This window comes from Hemicordylus capensis, chromosome 4 (genome assembly GCF_027244095.1).
Source record: "Hemicordylus capensis ecotype Gifberg chromosome 4, rHemCap1.1.pri, whole genome shotgun sequence".
NCBI classification, from domain to species: Eukaryota; Metazoa; Chordata; class Lepidosauria; order Squamata; family Cordylidae; genus Hemicordylus; species Hemicordylus capensis.
Genome location: NC_069660.1, coordinates 61,024,456 through 61,042,925, shown reverse-complemented (window position 1 = coordinate 61,042,925; position 18,470 = coordinate 61,024,456). Strand labels below are relative to the sequence as shown.

General features: G+C 43.2%; 1 protein-coding gene across 1 annotated transcript in view; it reads left to right on the top strand.

Moving 5' to 3' along the window:
• Positions 1-515, top strand: part of C4H6orf132 (chromosome 4 C6orf132 homolog) — a 51,320-nt gene extending 50,805 nt beyond the window's left edge. Inside the window, exon 5 of the mRNA XM_053248887.1 lies at positions 93-515. Within this exon, the coding sequence (XP_053104862.1) occupies positions 93-198 (106 nt within the window). The 3' untranslated portion in view covers positions 199-515. The remainder of the gene's footprint in view (positions 1-92) is intronic.
• The last annotated feature ends 17,955 nt before the right edge of the window (positions 516-18,470 follow it).

The following is an 18,470-nucleotide window of genomic DNA, read 5'->3' as shown; positions in this document are numbered from 1 at the left end:
CCGCTGTTTTATTTCATTGTATTGTATGGTGAAAGGTTTCCATTCATCTGATGATATTTTTGCTTTTTTCTCTCTCTCTCTCTCCTTTCCAGGCCTTCCCATGGAAGTCAACAGTATGGTGGAACTACAAATACATTTACTGTCAGGCCTGGAACAAGACAACCCATTTCTTATTCATACCAAGGAGGTTTTCGATAAGGCACTCAAAGAGGAAGCTTCATCATCTTGCACATAGCTCTAGCCAAGCCTGGTGTTTCACATCATAGGCGTGACTCTCCCTGCTTTGTTGTGACTCTTTAAGGAGGCCTAAGAGCCTCAGGTTGTCCCAGTACCTTCTTGTAAATAGATTGGCTGTAAGTGACCAGGGACAAGGGTAAGAATGAGTCATTTGGATGGATCCCCCGCTTCTAAGGGCTTCTTCTATGCAATAAGAATACCAGGGCAAGAAATGGCACCAGGTGATGCAGCAATATTAGCTTAACTTCTAAGTATGCAGTTACATCACCTTCCTTGTGACTCGGGGCAACTTAGCCAATAAGTGATAGCAGCTTATGGAAGGGACTTTACCTTTCCAGCATCATCTTCATTAATGTATTTTTGTTGTTCAGGAAAAGCAAAGAAAGCACCCTGGTCCTCTAGGAGGACAAGGATTCTCAACAGCAGAAAGTGACAAGCCTAAAATCCAGGAGCTGGGATCAGAAGGGCGATTGAATGGTAGCAATAGCTATGCTGGACGCAGCAAAACTGAAAGCTAAAAGGCCTAGGAGGTGGAAGTAAGTAGGTGGCTCAGATGTGGGGACAGGAAAGAGCAGAGTAGAGAAGTAAAGAGCAAGCCAGGCAGAACGGATGAGAAGAGTAGGGTTGCCCTTTTGGTTATTGTTTTTCTTTTATATCTGTAGCTTTAACAGCTGCATCACAAGAGGGAAAGGTAGCAGCCGCAGCTGTTCTCATTGCTGAATCTCCAAGTTGTGACAAACTGCACCTGTTCTGCTTGATATGTAGCTGTTAAAAGGCACAGGATCCCTGACAGAAAAGAAGCTGGTAAACTTATGAGGGATTATCAGACAAAAGCCTTATTCACACACATCCAGCATTCACAGCGCATGCAGTCTGTATAGATAGGTAAAGATCTACATGCAGATATAGTTATCTACATGTTATGTTGCATGCAGGCACAGCAGTACATTCTCTATCTGTACCACACATTTGAGGGACCCTTATCCACTTTTAAAACACAGATAGGTACAGTCATTTGCACAAAAATACATATGAGTGTACAGACATTTGAACTGAGGTACAACATAATGTCTGAATTGGGCTCCAGATGCTCTTATCAATCAGTTCCAAAGCTGAGCATGACATCTTTGTAGAATCCACTTCTTCACTGACAAGAATGAGACTTCCCAAGTATGATAATATCAGTTCCCTATGAAGTCACATGCTAGGATTTATGCTGTCACTTTGGGATTCAACTTTTTCATTTAATTTGAGAGAGCAACTTTAATTAAGAAACTGCAGAAGGTTAAAATGAGTTGGAAGTGCCATGCAGTTGCTAGACTACAGTCTGGAGATCCTGCTTGTTCCATTAAAAATTGGGGCAGCAAGCAAGGGTGTAGTGATGATGTCTCCTACCCTGTTCCACCATTGGTTCTCTTGACCCTTCGTACTGTGATGGAAAACTAGATTCTGGCTAGCTACACCAGGTGGGAGAAGGGTGCGGGCAGACGTACAGGATGGGAGGTGTAGTGCTGCATCTTTTTTTTTGCTTCCTTGGAATGTTTGAGATAGACTCTCCAGGTTGCCATTTGCAAAAAAAGAGGTGCAAACAGGCACTGGCAGCCTGAAATGTCTGCATTTCTTAGGAAGTACACAGCAGCCCCACTCTCGGAAGTAGCATCCTTTACAGTGCCTCGGAAGCAGCAAGCGTGCACCTCGTGTCTGGATCTGCGGCTCGCTGAGCAGTATGGAGGCCCATGTTTCAGTAGCTTGCTTTGGTTTGAGGGATTCTTATTCCTTTGGGGAGCACCTTAATAAAGAGGTGCTGGCACCTTTTAAAAATTATTAGATCACTAACATTGAAGTAATACAGGTTTATAGGCCACCTATGAGAACTTGAGTCTTTCAGCCTGATCCTAACCCTGTTTTACTTGGAAGTAAATATTGATTAAATGGGATTCACTTGCCATTGGGAAGTATATGCAGTCTTATTCCAATTAAGCTTATTTTGCCCTGTATATGGAGTTCTCATAATCTAACTGATGGACAATCTTGTAAGATATTAATAACTAGCTAACTGGTAAACATCATGTTTTTAACAGTGAGTTAAGAGAGAATTCTGAACCTCCGATTGAAAAGCTAGTCCTATTGTCTATGCATGAACAAGGGCTTTTAGGATTGTAAAATATGCACAAACCTTTCTGCAAAATGATCTATCTATTAATAGTTTTTCACACTTGTAGATACCATTGTATATTATAAACCATGTACAGTACAGTATTTCTGTCTTTGCGTAACAGATTGTCTTTCACATGATTTTATATCTCAAAGGCATGTGGTTTAGTTCAAATCAGGTCAGTTTAGTTCAACGGTTTGATGCTCTATCCCTTAAGACCACTTCATACATAAAGCAACCAAGTGCAGGGGAGAAGGCATAACCCTTAAGAGCAATGTAGAAAAGTGAATTTCAGCTGCTCCAGCTTTTCATGTCATAGTAACGCAAGGGTGAAGAAATTCCCTCTTCTACACAACTCTGCAGTTGCATTAAGTCATCTTATTAATAAGTTACATAGTTCCTACATAAAAACCCATAATGGCTGATATACTGTGCATTGTTCCATTTTCCTTGTAATGAAACATGTGCACAAGAGTGCTTTTGTGCAAAATGCAATAATGGCACAATGTGATGAATGGCCATTTCCAACAGACACATGCAACTGTGTTTGTGCACTTCTTGCCTTTTGCGCAGAAGCACTCTTGCACAACTGCACAGACATTCCATTACAAGGAAGATAGAGAGCCGGGTCTCACGATCCGTGAGACCTGGTTTGGGGCTGTGAGCGGGAAGAGCGGGCTAAGCCCACTCTCCTCGCTCACAAGCAGGGAGGGAGCCCTGGGCAGCCGGATTGGCCACCCACACAATTGCAGGCTCCAAGATGGAGCCGGCGGGGGCTGGGGAGCTCGGGGGCCGCGCGCCCCCTGGAAGCCCCAGTATGACCTGCACAAGCACGCAGGGCATACTGGGGAGACCCCTGGAGCTGGGAGGCGGCTTTTCGCCTCCCCTCCAGGGGTCTACTCATGAGTAGGTGCAGCGCGGAGCCGCCCCACAGCTACTCACAATCCTAAAAACCAGGTTTGTGAACCGCTCGCTCCGCAAACCTGCTTTTAAGGCAGGGGTTCTTGACTGGGTTACCCGCTCTAGAGCCACCGGGCTTGGCTGAGAGCCCGGTTCTTACGATCAGCAAAAATCAGGCTAGGCTTTCCTAGCCTGATTTTTGCCGATCATCTGAATAGCCCCAGAATGTTTCACAGTACATCAGCCAGTGTTTAGAAGCTGCAAAACCATTGACTTCTTTATATATACAAATAGCATGAGAGGCTCCAGCCATTGCACAAGCCACATATTCACTGATGTAGCAAAAATAACCTGAAGTGATCTTATTGCCTTATTTTACTTGCATCCAACTTTTGCTTGTATTATTTTGCTCATCAAAATATCCATGTTGAGCACATCTCACCAGGGAGTTATTCACACTTGGCTTCAGGCTTCGGGGTAAACATTGAGCGAAGCCGCTTTGAAGTACACTCGCTGCATTGAGGGAAGCAGCCCCTCCCCTCTGCTCTCGGTTTTATTTTGAAACAAGTCCACATGGCATGCTCCGTGTTTTCCTTCTAGCCAGAGAGGCAGCGGGGAGAGCTCCTGCAGAGATTTCTGAAGAGAGCATGCCTCTTATCATGCTAATGATTCTACATCAGTGCCTCTCCCATTTGCTCCAGCATTTTCAGAAAAAGTAGCTTAAAACCAGCATTTTAAAAACCCAGACATATGTAGAGATAAGCTAGAATTCACATCACAAACCTCAGTTTGTGTGTGGAGTGGGTCCAAAAATCTCAAAGGGACTTCGAGGTAAGTGTGGCTGGTGTGTGAATGCACACACTCTCTTCTGAGGGAGATTTGGGGCAGACGCCCTGTGTGAAAAGCCTCCAGATGGTGGTTTCCAAACGAAAACAAACCATCCCCAGTGCTGACAGTAGCTGAAAAAATATCCAACATGGGAGTAGCTTGAGCCATAATTTGTTTCCCCAGCACAATTTTTAAATTCATTTCAGATGGCCAACTTGTGTAAGAGATCATGTGATTAGAAAAGTTCAGAAGCAAACCTTCTGAAGAAAACTTCAGAAGCAAATTAAAGGATTATTTGCATCATAAAGCAATGTTAAGGACTGAAAACATGTAAAGACTACATTGTACTGTGGAAATATAAAGCACTTTGACACACAAGTATCTTGAAAGCACTTTTTTATTTTTCTCCTTATGCAACATCTCTTCTTTAATTCATTTCACTTTTCCGAGGTAGGGTGTATGTGTATAGAAATATGTTTATATAAATTACACTTAAACTTAGTATCTTGGAAATACGTATGTGTAAATTACACAAAAACTTGGTATCTTAGTATACAAGTATCTAGGCTATGCTAATTTTGAAAACTGGTTGTATTGCTGTTAAGTATTTGCGGTTGCAAAAGCCGTTGTGTGTTTACCTATAATTTATTATAGTAACAATTGATAGTATCTCGCTTTCATTTTCAGATGGTGGAAACACTAGATAAAATGTAATTAATTTCAAACCATTATTCTGCTCCAAGTAAAATGAGATTGCAAAGATTTCCGTCTGTGGCTGTAAGTCAAAGGGTTGCACCTGAAGAAAAAAGGTGCATGCACACAGGAAGAACTTACATGCCATGCTCTGCAAAGAGAGACACATACTAAAGTGCTGGTAGCCAATCAATCAATCAAAGTTTATTACGGTCTATGACCAGCACAACAAGGGGGGAAAGACAATACAATTAAAATATAAATAATTTAAAAAACAAACAAACAAGTCAACAGTCTAACCCAATATTATAACTGAAAGGTTAAAGAGCAGCACTAGGACTGTTAATTAAAAACTGGCGCACTCTTCGAGCTGCTGCACAAAAGCCCGCCACTTTCCGAGTAATGGCAGGTATGCTGTCCTCAAGCAGGAAAGCCACTTGTTGGCTAGACGAATTTCCTGGGAAATGAGCCAACAGTGGATATATTAGTTCTAAACGTAAGTCCCTATAAAAGGAGCAATAAAGCAAAACATGTTCGATGGTTTCAACTTCCCCATCACCACAGGGGCATAGACGCTCCGCATAAGGAGTCCCACTGTAATGACCTTAGAGGACAGCAGAGGGAAGGCATCTACATCTGGCCTGTGTAAAAGCCAACCTATATCTGGGGATGTCTAATTGTTGCAGATAAGATAATGGAGCAACAAGGTACCTTGTGGTATCATTACAGTAGAAATCCGGAGACTTAGATAAATCTTCCTGCCGCTCCGTGTCTAATATTTTCTGTTTCACCAAGGCACGGGCTTGTGATACTTCCATTTTGAGCAGCGGAAGCGGAAGCAACCCCAATGTTGCCAGTTTAGTAAATATTCTGCGTTCCCAGGAGGCATGAAATGAATCTTGTAATGTGAGAAATACTAAACTACCATGGGAGTGATGGATTTTAATCCAGTAAAAAATCGTAAGTATCCAATATCTAGCCTCCACCTTCACTAGACCCGTCTCCAGTCTCAATCTGGCATTAGAGACACAACGGGGGGTCGAAAGTATAGCTCTAAGAAATTTAGATTGAATTCTTTCCACCTGCTGAAAACTAGATAAAGGCCCTAGCTGTGCACCATATGCAAGCTGAGCAAGAGATTTGGCAAGAAAAAGTTTGATAGCAGAGGGTATAAAACGCCCCCCCCCCTGCAGGGTTGCACCTGAAGAAAAAAGGTGCATGCACACAGGAAGAACTTACATGCCATGCTCTGCAAAGAGAGACACATACTAAAGTGCTGGCAGCCAAAACATACACATTGAGCGTATTAAAGCACACACACGATTCCACGTGCTTCTCTAGTGTCAGCATGTAGACACCAAAGGATCGTATCAACTCTTTGTAAAGAGCCTGGTTCAGGAAGCTAGTGACCTCTCCCAAAGCAAAAATTTATGCTTTAACACTGAACTTCAAGCATATTACTATTCCTGTTCAAAGTAAGCAAGTGTGTTATCAATTGCTAGGAGTAAAATATTCAGCCTTCAGATCTAACCCCTAGCTGCGCTACTTTAGTAGCATTCTACTGTTAAATATCCCTTGGTTATCATACTGCCACTGATTGGTAATGTGTGTAACAGTGCCTGCAGTAAAGAAATATAGTCAGTTATTTTTAAACATTAACTAACACCAAAGGAATCAGTGTCCATATATTGTGCAGCGAACCACCAATCCAAGGGAGGTGCACTCACTGCTTCCGAGCCACTCTGTAGCTTGTTGGCTACAATGGATGGTGTCATCATTTATCAGCACTTCAGCTGCTACTTCCATTCAGAATGATTGGAGTAGCATTGGAAGTGTGATGATACACTCCTTAATAGCCACTTAGTGGCACTATGGACTGTGTGGCTCAAAGTGGCTACAGTAGCCACTTAGTGGCACCAGTGGTGAGTGTACCTCTCTCTTGGATTGGTGACTCGCTAAGCCAGTATGGGGGCCCGTGATTTACCACACATAAATGCTTGACTAAGCCTGTAATAAGGCATTTGGTGTGCAGTATTTAGAATATACACAATTTTACTCGCACGAGGAAGCTCTCTGTATGGAAGAACTGTCCTTTAAAATACTCCATGGCTCCTTATTTGCTGCACCAACATCTATTTGTTTTCTTACATTTTCAGATGGTTTTCAGCTACTAGATTTGTATTTTTAAAAGAAACATTGCTACCCACCCATTTCTTCCCTGGGAAGACATGGTTTTATAGCTACAACTTTCCTTTTGCCGAAGAAGCACTTTGGTAGTGCAGTGTAACAAAGTTGATCTTGTTAGAGGTTGTTGATTTTTACCCACAATAGGTAAAACAGCAGAGCACTAAGGAATGAGAACACACTCCAGTTACAGAGTAGGTAGCAGAGGATGGTTTGGATATTGCAGCTATTTAGAGAAAACACATGGAGATCCTTGTATGACTAAACACTAAATATTTATTGGTTAAATACACTTAGATAGGAAAGACCTCTCTCTAATCTAAAGGACTACATAGTGGATAGGTAAGGAGAGAGAGAGATGTTTCCATCTGCTCTTTAGGAGGAAAGGAAGGATTGTGACTCAGCACAGGAAGTGCCGCAGAATCAGTTCAGGAGTCATAGTGTAGGGACAGATAGGGAGACCCTGACTCACTGTCTCTACTCCCAATGGCCCTAGTGGTCATTAGGACAGTTGATGCAAAAGGTCAATGCACTGGAAGTTCATCTCCAACACCCCTTCTCATCGCCTGTCGCACCTGGTCACGACTCCCATCTTCTCACGAAGCACCTGGAATCTGTCTTTGGATAATGGCTTGGTTAATCCATCTGCCAGCATCTCTTCTGTGGGGCAGTACCTCAGCTGGACCACCCCTTTTTCTTGTAAGTCCTGAACATAGTGGTACTTTATTGGAATATGATTAGTTCAAGATTTCATCTTCTCCATTTGGGAAATCTGGATACAACTTTGGTTCTCCGCAAACATCACTGTGGGCTTTGGTTCCTCGATGCCAAAGTCCAGTAGTAGTTGGTGTATCCATACTGCTTCCCTGCACGCTTCACTTGCTGAAACATACTCTGCTTCTGTGGATGATTGCCCAACGAGTGACTGCTTGCAGCTACTCCAAGTTATGGCTCCACCTCCATACAGGAACAGGTGTCCACTTGTGGACTTGCGGTCTTTTCTGTCCTCACCCCAGTCTGTACCCACATATCCCACGAGTTTGGGATTGCTGTTTGCTGGAATCTCCAATACATAATGTGCAGTGCCTTTCAGGTACCTTCCCAGTCTTTTGACCGCTATCCAGTCCTTGTTTGTTGGCACACTCACTTTTCTGCTCAGGATTCCTACTGCTGAGGCAATGTCTGGCCTTGTCACTGTAGCTATGTACAAAAGTTTTCCGATTGCCTTTCTGTATTGATTGTTGGCTGGTAGAGGCTGGCTGTCCTCATCTTGCTTCCAGAAATCAGCATCCATTGGCGTGCTGACTTCATTGGCACCTGTCAGTCCCAGGCATTCTAGAAGATCTGTTTTTGGTTGAGAAGGAACGTTCCATTCTCTTCTCTTTCTATTTGGATGCCAAGGTCATATAAGATGCTTCAGAGTTCCGTCACCTCTATTTCCTTGTTCAGGTGTTGAATAATTTCATGACTGTCTTGCCTTTCCTCGTGTGCAAGAATCAAATCATCAGCGTAAGTCAGAATGTAAGTCCACCTATTGTCTCTGTGTCTAGAATATAGGCAGGGGTCAGCTTTTCATTGCGTGAACCCTTCCTTAAGTAGTAATTGATTCAGTTTTTCATTCCATGCTCTGGCTGCCTGCTTTAAGCCATAGATGCTCTTTTGCAGTTTGCACACTAGCCCCTTCTTTCCAGGTTCCTCAAAGCCTGGTGGTTGTTGCATGTAGATGTCTTCTTCGATTTCCCCATATAGGAAGGCAGTCTTTATATCCAAGTGTTCAACTTGCATCCCTTTGGCTGCTGCCACGCTGAGCAATGTTCTAATTAATGTGTGTTTCATGACTGGTGCAAAAGTCTCATAATAGTCCTGACCATAGATTTGGGAGTATCCTTTGGCTACTAGTTTGGCTTTGTAGCGCTGTACATCCACTTCTGCATCCTGCTTGACTTTGAAGACCCATTTGCATCCCACAGTGTTTCTTCCAGTGGGTAGTTCCACAAGTCTCCAAGTCTCATTTTTGTGCAAGGAATCAATTTCTTCCGTTGCTGCTTTTCTCCACTTCTCAGCTTCATCAGCTGGCAACCTTTCTATATATTGCCACATAGTGGGCTCTTGCATCTCTCCTCCTTTAGCCATGAGTGAGAGTCTGTTAAGTGGAACCCCTTTGTTATGCCTCTGTGAGTGCCTCAGTTTGGGTTCTGGTTGTGCAGCCCCTTCTGAATCTGGCACTGATTTCTCGGTTAGTTCCCTCATTTGGGAGTCAGTTTCAAAGTTTAGGCTTCGGTGGCCCAATTTTCTGTGCCATGAGAAATCACAATTTTTGTGTTGGCAACTACTTGCCACGTTTGCTTGTGCAGTAGCACAGTCTATTTCAAAAAGTCCATCATCCCGCATGTGGGCAGTCATGATTAACTCATCACCTTTAGAGATGTAGCATGCTTCATTTTCAAAAATTGCTTTACACCCCTTCTTGAGTCCATGTCCAATTGAAATCAAGTTGACTTGCATCTCTGGCATGAAAAGTGCATCAGTTATCTTAACCTCATAAGCTTCAGCAGCAGAGCCACAAAGTATCTTTGCTGTCCCCTTGCCAGCCATGCTTAGCTTCCTTGAATCTGCTAAGATCACAACAGATTTATGACTTTTATCGAGTTCGATAAATAGATTGCGATCACAGATTATATTCTGGGATGCACCTGAGTCCAGGATGAAAGTGTGGCCCTTTCTTGGCTCTTTTAAGGTAATGTAGCTTTTGGCATTGCTCTCCCTTTCAGATAAGCCACCTTGTCCATGCTTCTCCTCCTCCCGTCTTTGTTTGTCGCCATGACTCATCCCTGTGTTTACTTCATTGCCATGGTGACCAGCTCTGTGCCCTCTGAGTTTCCCCGCTCTTTGAATTATATGCTGACGAGTCACTGAGGCTACTTCGCTTGCTAATGCTGGAATTACTTTGCCTGCTGAAATGTGCCAGAGTGCCATCGCTTTCAAATTTCTCCTGCTGCAACTTTATATTAAAATTTCTCAGACTGGACACAACAGCATTAACCTTCAGTTCACAGTGAGACAGTTCAAGAGCGACAATTAGGGGTTCAAAACTTTTAGGCAGGGATTGTAGGATTGCCCCAATTAGAATAATTTCATTCAGTTCACAATGGTTACTCTTCAAAAGCCTGTTAATTTCTAAGATATTTGCTATGTGGGCTTCAAAGTCTCCCCCTTCCTGCGGTTTGCTTTCACATAGGCTTTTATACAGGAGCAGAGCTACATTTGCAGAGACTTGGCCACATTGCTTTTTCAGTCTATCCCATGCTTCTGAGGCTAAATCAGTATCCCGCACATAGATCAATAAATCATCACTTATACTCAAAATTAAAAGGCCATACGCGTGTTGGTTTTTCTTGTCCCACTGTCTCTACTCCCAATGGCCCTAGTGGTCATTAGGACAGTTGATGCAAAAGGTCGATGCACTGGAAGTTAATCTCCAACAGATCTTTCCTTGGTGTTTTTTGTTTGTTTGTTTGTTTTAAAACAAACACCACTGGGATTTTGACCATCACTGCTCAATTGAAAATTGGTTGTGATTAAACCATATTAGGCAATAATATTTCCATCATTTCCTTGCATGCATCTATTTGTATGCTATGACATCACATATTAAGTCATGCTAGAAGACTATTTAACTTGATAAGAGAACTATTTTATTAACAAAATAATAATAATAATAATAATAATAATAATAATAATAATAATAATAATAATTATTATTATTATTATTATTAGTTCAATTTCTATACCGCCCTTCCAAAAATGGCTCAGGGCGGTTTACACAGAGAAACAACAAATAAGATGGAACCCTGTCCCCAAAGGGCTCACATACATTCTAAAAAGAAACATAAGATAGGCACCAGCAACAGTCACTGGAGGTACTGTGCTGGGGGTGGACAGGGCCAGTTACTCTCCCCCTGCTAAATAAAGAGAATCACCACATTAAAAAGGTGTCTCTTTGCCCAGTTAGCAGGTGCATAGGCTTTTAAGTTGTGAAGCAGGTGTGCATGGAACAAGGGGTCCTCTCTACTAGGGATGTGCATGAAGGGCTTGTGCGGGTGGGGTGGGAAGCAGTTCCCTTAAAAAGCAGGTAAGCAGATAAGCCTTATCTGCTCTGCCACTGTCCCGCCACTTTTCCAGGCATGGCACTTGCTCTACCAAAGGCACTTGGTAGAGAGAACCACTGTTTCCTGATGTTGTGTTCAGGCTGCAAGGAACAGCGCTGCAGCAATGTGCGGCTGTTGGTAGCATGAGTGCCATGCCCGGAAAAGTGGTGGGGCAGCAGCAGAGCAGGTAAGGACCTGCTTACCTGCTTTTAAAAGGGAACCGCTCCGTCCTGCCGAACTGATTCGGCTGTGGGTGCATGAGCCATTTCGGTGATTCCCAAAGGAGGCGCCAAACCAGTTTGTGCACATCCCTACTCTCTACGTGGTTTTTAATCCTATCTAATTCAACTGGGGCTTTGGGCATATTGTAGTGTACCTCCTAAGGTTTTATTTAAAATAGCCAAAAAATGTCTTGCAGGTCTGGCTTAGACGGCTTTCTTCCCAATCTACTGATCCCAAATACAAATTCCTGTTTAATAAAGTGTAAATAGTTAATCTATATTTTAAATATAGCTAAAATACTGTACCACTTTGGTAGAAAAGCAGTATACAAATATCCGTCATATTCTTACATGAGAGGCTCAAACCACAACTCCCATCATCTTCAGCCATTGTGGCTGGGGATAATGGGAGTTGTAACCCAACACCTGGGGCCTGGAGTTTGGAGACCCCTGCTGTACACTCTATTTTCCTGCGCAGCCACTGAGGTCAACAGGAGAGGCCCTTGTGCATGTCCCACTCCAATCTGAAGTGTGGTTGGTAGGAGCACGAGGAGACCAGAAACACACAAGGGTGATTTCTTTTTAGTTGGAGCAGCACCCACCTTGTGCAACTTCTGTCTCAAGAGAGGCACCAGCCTCATTCTTGCATGGACATTTTTTCACTTTCTGAAAACAACTTCTGCTTAGTTAGACTTCTGGAGCTTGTATGGCAGCTAGTTAGCTGTTTTGTTTTAATGGTTCTCTATTCACTCTTGATTTTGTAAGTTTTGCCTGTGGAAGTCAGGATTTTGTGGTTGCCTGTGGAAGGCAGGATGCCTCTGAGTACCTGAAGGTAGCATGCCTCTGAGTACCTGAGGTACTGGTACCTGAGTACCAGTTGCAGGGGAGTAACAGCAGGAGAGAGGGCATGCCCTCAACTCCTGCCTGTGGCTTCCAGCGGCATCTGGTGGGCCACTCTGCAAAACAGGATGCTGGACTAGATGGGCCTTGGGCCTGATCCAGCAGGGCTCTTCTTATGTTATCTGCCATTCTTATTTTAATTCTGATTGTGGTTTTTTAATTGTAGCATGAGCTACCTTCAGTGATCCAGTTTGGACCATAAAGGTGGGACAGAAATAATATTTGGTGTATTGCATGTTAGGAGCTTAGCTTTGTTTTGAAGTACAGCTCTAATATTTGCACCTGTACAGAAAAGCATGAAAAACAGTAAGGGTTTGACAGAAAAAATCAGCCACACATGAAAAAACCTTCATTTTTGAAAGTCTGGTTTGTAAACTTTTTTCAGTTTTGAATACTGTTACCAGAACTGTCCCAGAACGCTGGCTGGATGTTCCAGCTATGCTTTTGTCTAAGATGGGGGGCATTAGCTTGGCTTGAGGGAACAGTTCTGTTACAATATCAATTTGAGCAAGTTTGGTAATTTGGAAATGCAATACAACAGATTTATTTAGGGGTAAATGGGGGTACAGGAAGGCAAATGTTAGACAAGGCAATAAAACTTAACTGATAGTCTCAAAAGGAATCTCACCGAAGGTAATTTAGCTTAGGGTCCAAATTACAGGTTAAGGCTTGCTGTAATAAGTGCTTGGAGGCAGGAATAGAGCGAAAGCAGGGCGGGGGGCGGGGGGAGGAGAGACTCAAAGAGGCAGGTTAGCTTTACCTATCCTTAGTCCGGTGGTGTGTTCGGTGCACTAGCAGGTCTCCTCACAGGAAAAGGCAGGAAGAAAAGAGGGTGAGGGGCGAAGAGCTACCACTTGCATGCTTAAGAACCGGCAGTATAAAGGTCCATACAGATTCTGAGGCCATGAGGCTTGGCCAGAAGTACTTATATTCCGAAACATGCCTGGGGGCAATTCATAAGTCATGCTTCCTCCCTGGACAGGCAGAAACTCGAGTGGGACAATGTAGTTGCATGAACTGGTCAGTCCTGGGTGTGATTGGCCAAACAAATGGCAAGAATAGCTTGTGGAAGTACACGTGAACACTAGTGGCAGTGAATAGCTAGACTCAAGGGCTTACCTTGAAATGGATATGCCATTCCAGATGCGAAGATATACATTTCTATGCCTCCACTCTGGTCATTGACAGTCAATTAGACTATTAACGGTGGGTTGGGAAATGTTGCTTATCATCTGAGCTGCAGACGGAGAGTGTTTGGCAAGGCTCTCTCCACAAAAGGGAGTATTTTCTTTCCTGGAGGTGTACCTTTTGAATTAGGTCTACTTGCTAGCAGGTTGCCTTCTCTTGAGATAAAGAGAGAAGTTTGGGGATAACCCCTTGCAGTTTTAGATGTTGTGACCTTGGGGTGCATTGCCCCCTGCTTTGTTCATGCTAAGAAACCAGCTTTTGAGCTTTTGCCAAATATGGGCAGGTTAAGAATTAATGAACCTATGAACAGAAGTACCTGACATGGAGACTGTGTGCTCACAGTTCCAATAGCATAGAGGGGGTGCACTCTGCTCCCAAAACTCAGACTTTCTAGGGGGGGATAGGTATCTATTGACAAATATTTATACCACTTTTCAACAAAAGTTCCTAAATTGGTTTACATTGATATAAATAAAATGGCTCCCTGTCCCTCAAGGGCTCACAATCAAAAAAGGAAATATGATAGGCACCAGCAACAGCCACTGGGGGGATGCTGTGCTGGGGATGATTGACATAGAATGGCTGGAATTAGTAGGGCAAAAGGTACTTGGATGCTCCACCCTGAGCCTCTACAGAAATCTTGCTGTTTTCCTTTCCTGCATGCCAGGAGATGTTGCCTGAAAACCAAATTCCACAAAATGCACAAAGCTGAGAGCCAAATAGCTGACAGTGTCACATCTTTGGGCAGATTCAGGTGTTAAATAGCATGGTTTCTGCTTCCTCATCATGACTAGCACCCATATAACTCTAGCAATGTCTGTGAAGAGGAATATCCCGGGTCAGGTGAATGACATGGTTCTTTAGTCTGCAGTCCTCAAGCATTAGGTCAGCTACAAGGTGCTAGCAGTGTGCACATCTGCTTATAAGTCCAACTGGGCCCCAGCTTTTGGCTTTCAGGCAGGCAATTCATAATAAACCAACCTCTACCTTCCTTCTTGCTGCTACCTTAATAAGCAAGACCAAATGAGTCATCTTCATGGGAGATGAGTATTTGATGGGGTGACATGGGCAGGAAAGCTTGTTTTGCTGCTTACCAGGGTTCTTGCTGTAAATGGAAAGCTGCCCATACAACTCCTTTTAGCAAGTTCTTACAAGAGAACCTTTTGAAATGGCAAATAGTTGCATTAATCCTCAAAACCTAAGGCAACTTGGTACGAAACCTAACCAGCACTAGTATGCCCATTTCCATTCAATCACCATCTTAAGTGACCCATGTATATGCAGTTCTTTTAAAATTGCAGTTGCTAGAGATCATCGGGAAAGGGGTTGAAAATAAAATGGCAGATGTAGGACTGCCCATATAGAAGTCTATGGTGCGACCACAGCTGGAATATTGTGTGCAGTTCTGGTTGCCTCACCTTAAAAAGGATATTGTAGAGCTGAAAAAGGTGCAGAGAAGGGCAACCAAGATGAACAGGGGACTGGGGTGACTCCCTTAAGAGGAAAGACTGCAACACTTGGGCCTTGTAAGTTTAGAAAGAAGGCAGGTAAGCAGGTACATGGCAGAGGTGAAAAAAATTATGCATGCTGTGGATCAAGTGGATTGATGAGGTTTTTCTCGCCTGCTCATATTAGAAAGCTGGGTCATCAATTGAAGCTACAGGTTGAGTATCCCTTATCCAGACATCCAAAATGCTCCAAAATCCAGACACCACACCGTAACAACAACAACAAAAAACCCCCACCTCAGCTCACTCGCAGATTCCCAGTTTTGCTGCTTTTAAACATGCAGTCAAAACTTACTTATTTCAGAAGGCTGTTATTGACAGGGTTTTGTCTGTAATTCTCTCTAGTTGCGGCTCTGTTTTTATTGTGAAGCTTTTTAATGTTTTTGATGCTCTCGCTTTGGCGCTAGAGGGAAAAAGGAAAGCCCCCCCTCCACTCCCTGCTCAGTTTGGCGCCTGCTCTGTTGGCATCTTATGTTTCTTTTTAGACTGTGAGCCCTTTGGGGAGAGGGATCCATATTGTTTACTTGTTATTTCTCTGGGTAAACCACCCTGAGCCATTTTTGGAAGGGCACTATAGAAATCGAATAAATAATAATCTGTTTTGGCACTCTGGATCCCATGCCCAAGATATCTCATTATGCAAATATTCCAAAATCCAGAAAAATCTGAAATCCGCAACACTTCTGGTCCCAAGCAGTCCGGATAAAGGATACTCAACCTGTATATGCTGGGAGATTCAGGACAGACAAGATAAAGTACTTCTTTACACAGCGTGTAGTTAAACTATGAAATTTGCTGCCTCAGGATGTGGTGATGGTCAATCTAGACAGGTTTAAAACGGAATAAGACAAATTTATGGAGGCCAGGATTATTAATGGCTACAAGCCTGGATAGCTGTCTATTTTCATGAGGACCAGAGGGGTGTGCCCCTGAACATCAGAAGAAGGGGCTGTGGCCCTCTTTCCCTCACATGCAGGCTTCCCTAGATGCACCTGGTTGGCCACAGTGCGATGCAGGACTAGATGGGCCTTTGGCTGGACTTAGCAGGGGTTTTTCTTATGCGTAGAATGCTGCTGAATACCAGCACCTCAACAATAAAGTTTATTTTAAGTTCCTCTGTTTAGAGGGAAAACAGGAGGTTGCTGTTTCCTTATCACATTTATTTTGAGCAACTGCATATCTGGTACCAAGGGATACTTATTTTTCCGGGCCACACATGCTTAGGTATGACCAGGGGAAAACAGAATGAAAGCAGCGACATTTAAGTGAGGAATATATTTTTCACATGAGTTTTGAAACTTCCTTTTCCTTATTCATAAAATTGTAGACACACTCTTTGCTATCCAAACTTAAAGGTACGGGACTGACAGAGAACAAAGATAAGTTATTCTTGGGCTGTACCACATTTACTGAAATACAAGATGACTCAGAATATAGAGATAGGGCTGTAATAATGGTTGACTTCAATTACCCTCATATAGACTGGGCAAATTCACATGCAGGTATTGACAGAGAGGCCACATTTCTAGATAAGTTACTGTGCCTTAGCACAGTTGGTTGTGGAACCAACCAGAGAGAAGGCAACCTTGGACTTAATCCTGAGTGGTGCCCAGGATCTGGTGCAAGATGTCAGAGCTACAGAACCACTGGGGAACAGTGATCATAGTATGATCCGATTCAGCTTATATGAGAGTGGAGCATTGCAAAGGAAGTCCAACACAGACGCGTTGGACTTCAGAAGAAGAAACTTCTCAAAAATTTGTGGACTGGTAAGAAGGAAGGCAAGGGGGAAAGTCAGGAGTCAAATCACACCAAAAAGTGTGGAGCTTATTTAAAACCACAATTGGCCCAGTTGGAATGTATACCAAGGAGGATAGGTGGTACCACCAACTTCAGGAGGATGCCAGCATGGCTAACAAGTAGGGTAAGGGAAGATATAAAGGGAAGAATTCCTTCAGAAAATGGAAGTCCTGCCCAAATTAAGACAATAGAAAGGAATACAAAGTCTGGCAAAAGAAATGCAAGGAGACAAGAAGGGATGCAAAAAGAGAGTTTGAGGGGCATATGTCAAGGGCAATAACAAAAACTTTTTATCAGAAGCAGAACACTTGCAAAGGAGGCAGTTGGACCCTTAGATGATGAGGTTGGGAAAGCGAGTACTAAGGAGGATAAGGAGATTGCCGAGAAGCTGAATGAGTTATTTGTATCTGTCTCAATGGCAGAGGATACTGACCCAATACCTGCTCCAGAACTGAGCTTCTCAGGCTTGGAGGCTGAAGAACTGGGCCAATGTGAGGTGATGATAGAGGATGTTCTAAACTGTCTTGAAAAACTAAACATTAACAAGTAGCCTGGGCCAGATGGCATCCACCCAAGAGATCTGAAAGAACTCAAATGTGAAACTACTGATCTCCTAGCAAAAATATGCAACATCCCAACAATCAGGCTCTGTACCAGAGGACTGGAAAGGTGCTAATATAATTCCAACTTTCAAAAAGGGATCTAGGGAAACTACAGGCCAGTTAGCTTAACTTCTGTGCCGGGTAAATTGATGGAAAGCATACTTAAGGACAAAATTGTTTAACATATAGAACAGGCCTTGCTGAAGGAGAAGCAGCATGGCTTCTGCAAGGGCAAATCTTGCCTCACTACGCTTTTGTAAGTAAGTGTAAAGTGATGAATTTGGGGGCAAAACCCCCACAAAAAAACCCCAATGTCACATGGCTGACCAGGAGAGAGATCTTACAGTTGTGTTGGACAGCTTGTTGAAAATGTTGATTCAGCGTGCAGCAGCTGTGAAAAAGGCCAATTCCATGCTAGGGATTATTATTATTATTTACATTTTATATCCCGTTCTTCCTCCAAGGAGCCAAGAGCGATATACTACAAACTTAAGTTTCTCCTCACAACAACCCTGTGAAGTAGGTTAGGCTGAGAGAGAAGTGACTGGCCCAGAGTCACCCTGCAAGTATCATGGCTGAATGGGGATTTGAACTCGGGTCTCCCTGGTCCTAGTCCAGCACTCTAACCCCTACACCATGCTGGTTTGAAGGGGATTGAAAATTAGAATGCTAATATTATAATGCCCTTATACAAATCTATGGTGTGGCCTCATTTGGAATACTGCATACAGTTCTGATCATAGTATCTTAAGGACGACATTGTAGAACTTGAAAAGGTGTAGAAGAGGGCAACCAAGATGATCAGGGGCCTAGAACACCTTCCTTATGAGGCAAGGCTACAGCATCTGGAGCTTTTAAGTTTGGAAAAGAGGAGACTACGGGGAGACATGATAGAGGTGTATACAGGTCTATCAGTGGCTACAGGCCATCTCCAGCCTCAGAGGCAAGATACAATACAATACAATGAATATTTATAGACCACTTTTTAACTAACGTTTTGAAAGCCGTTTACACCGATATAAAAAAATAAAATGGCTCCTTGTCCCCAAAGGGCTCGCAATCTGAAAAGAAAAAAGAAACATAAGGTAGACACCAGCAACAGCCAC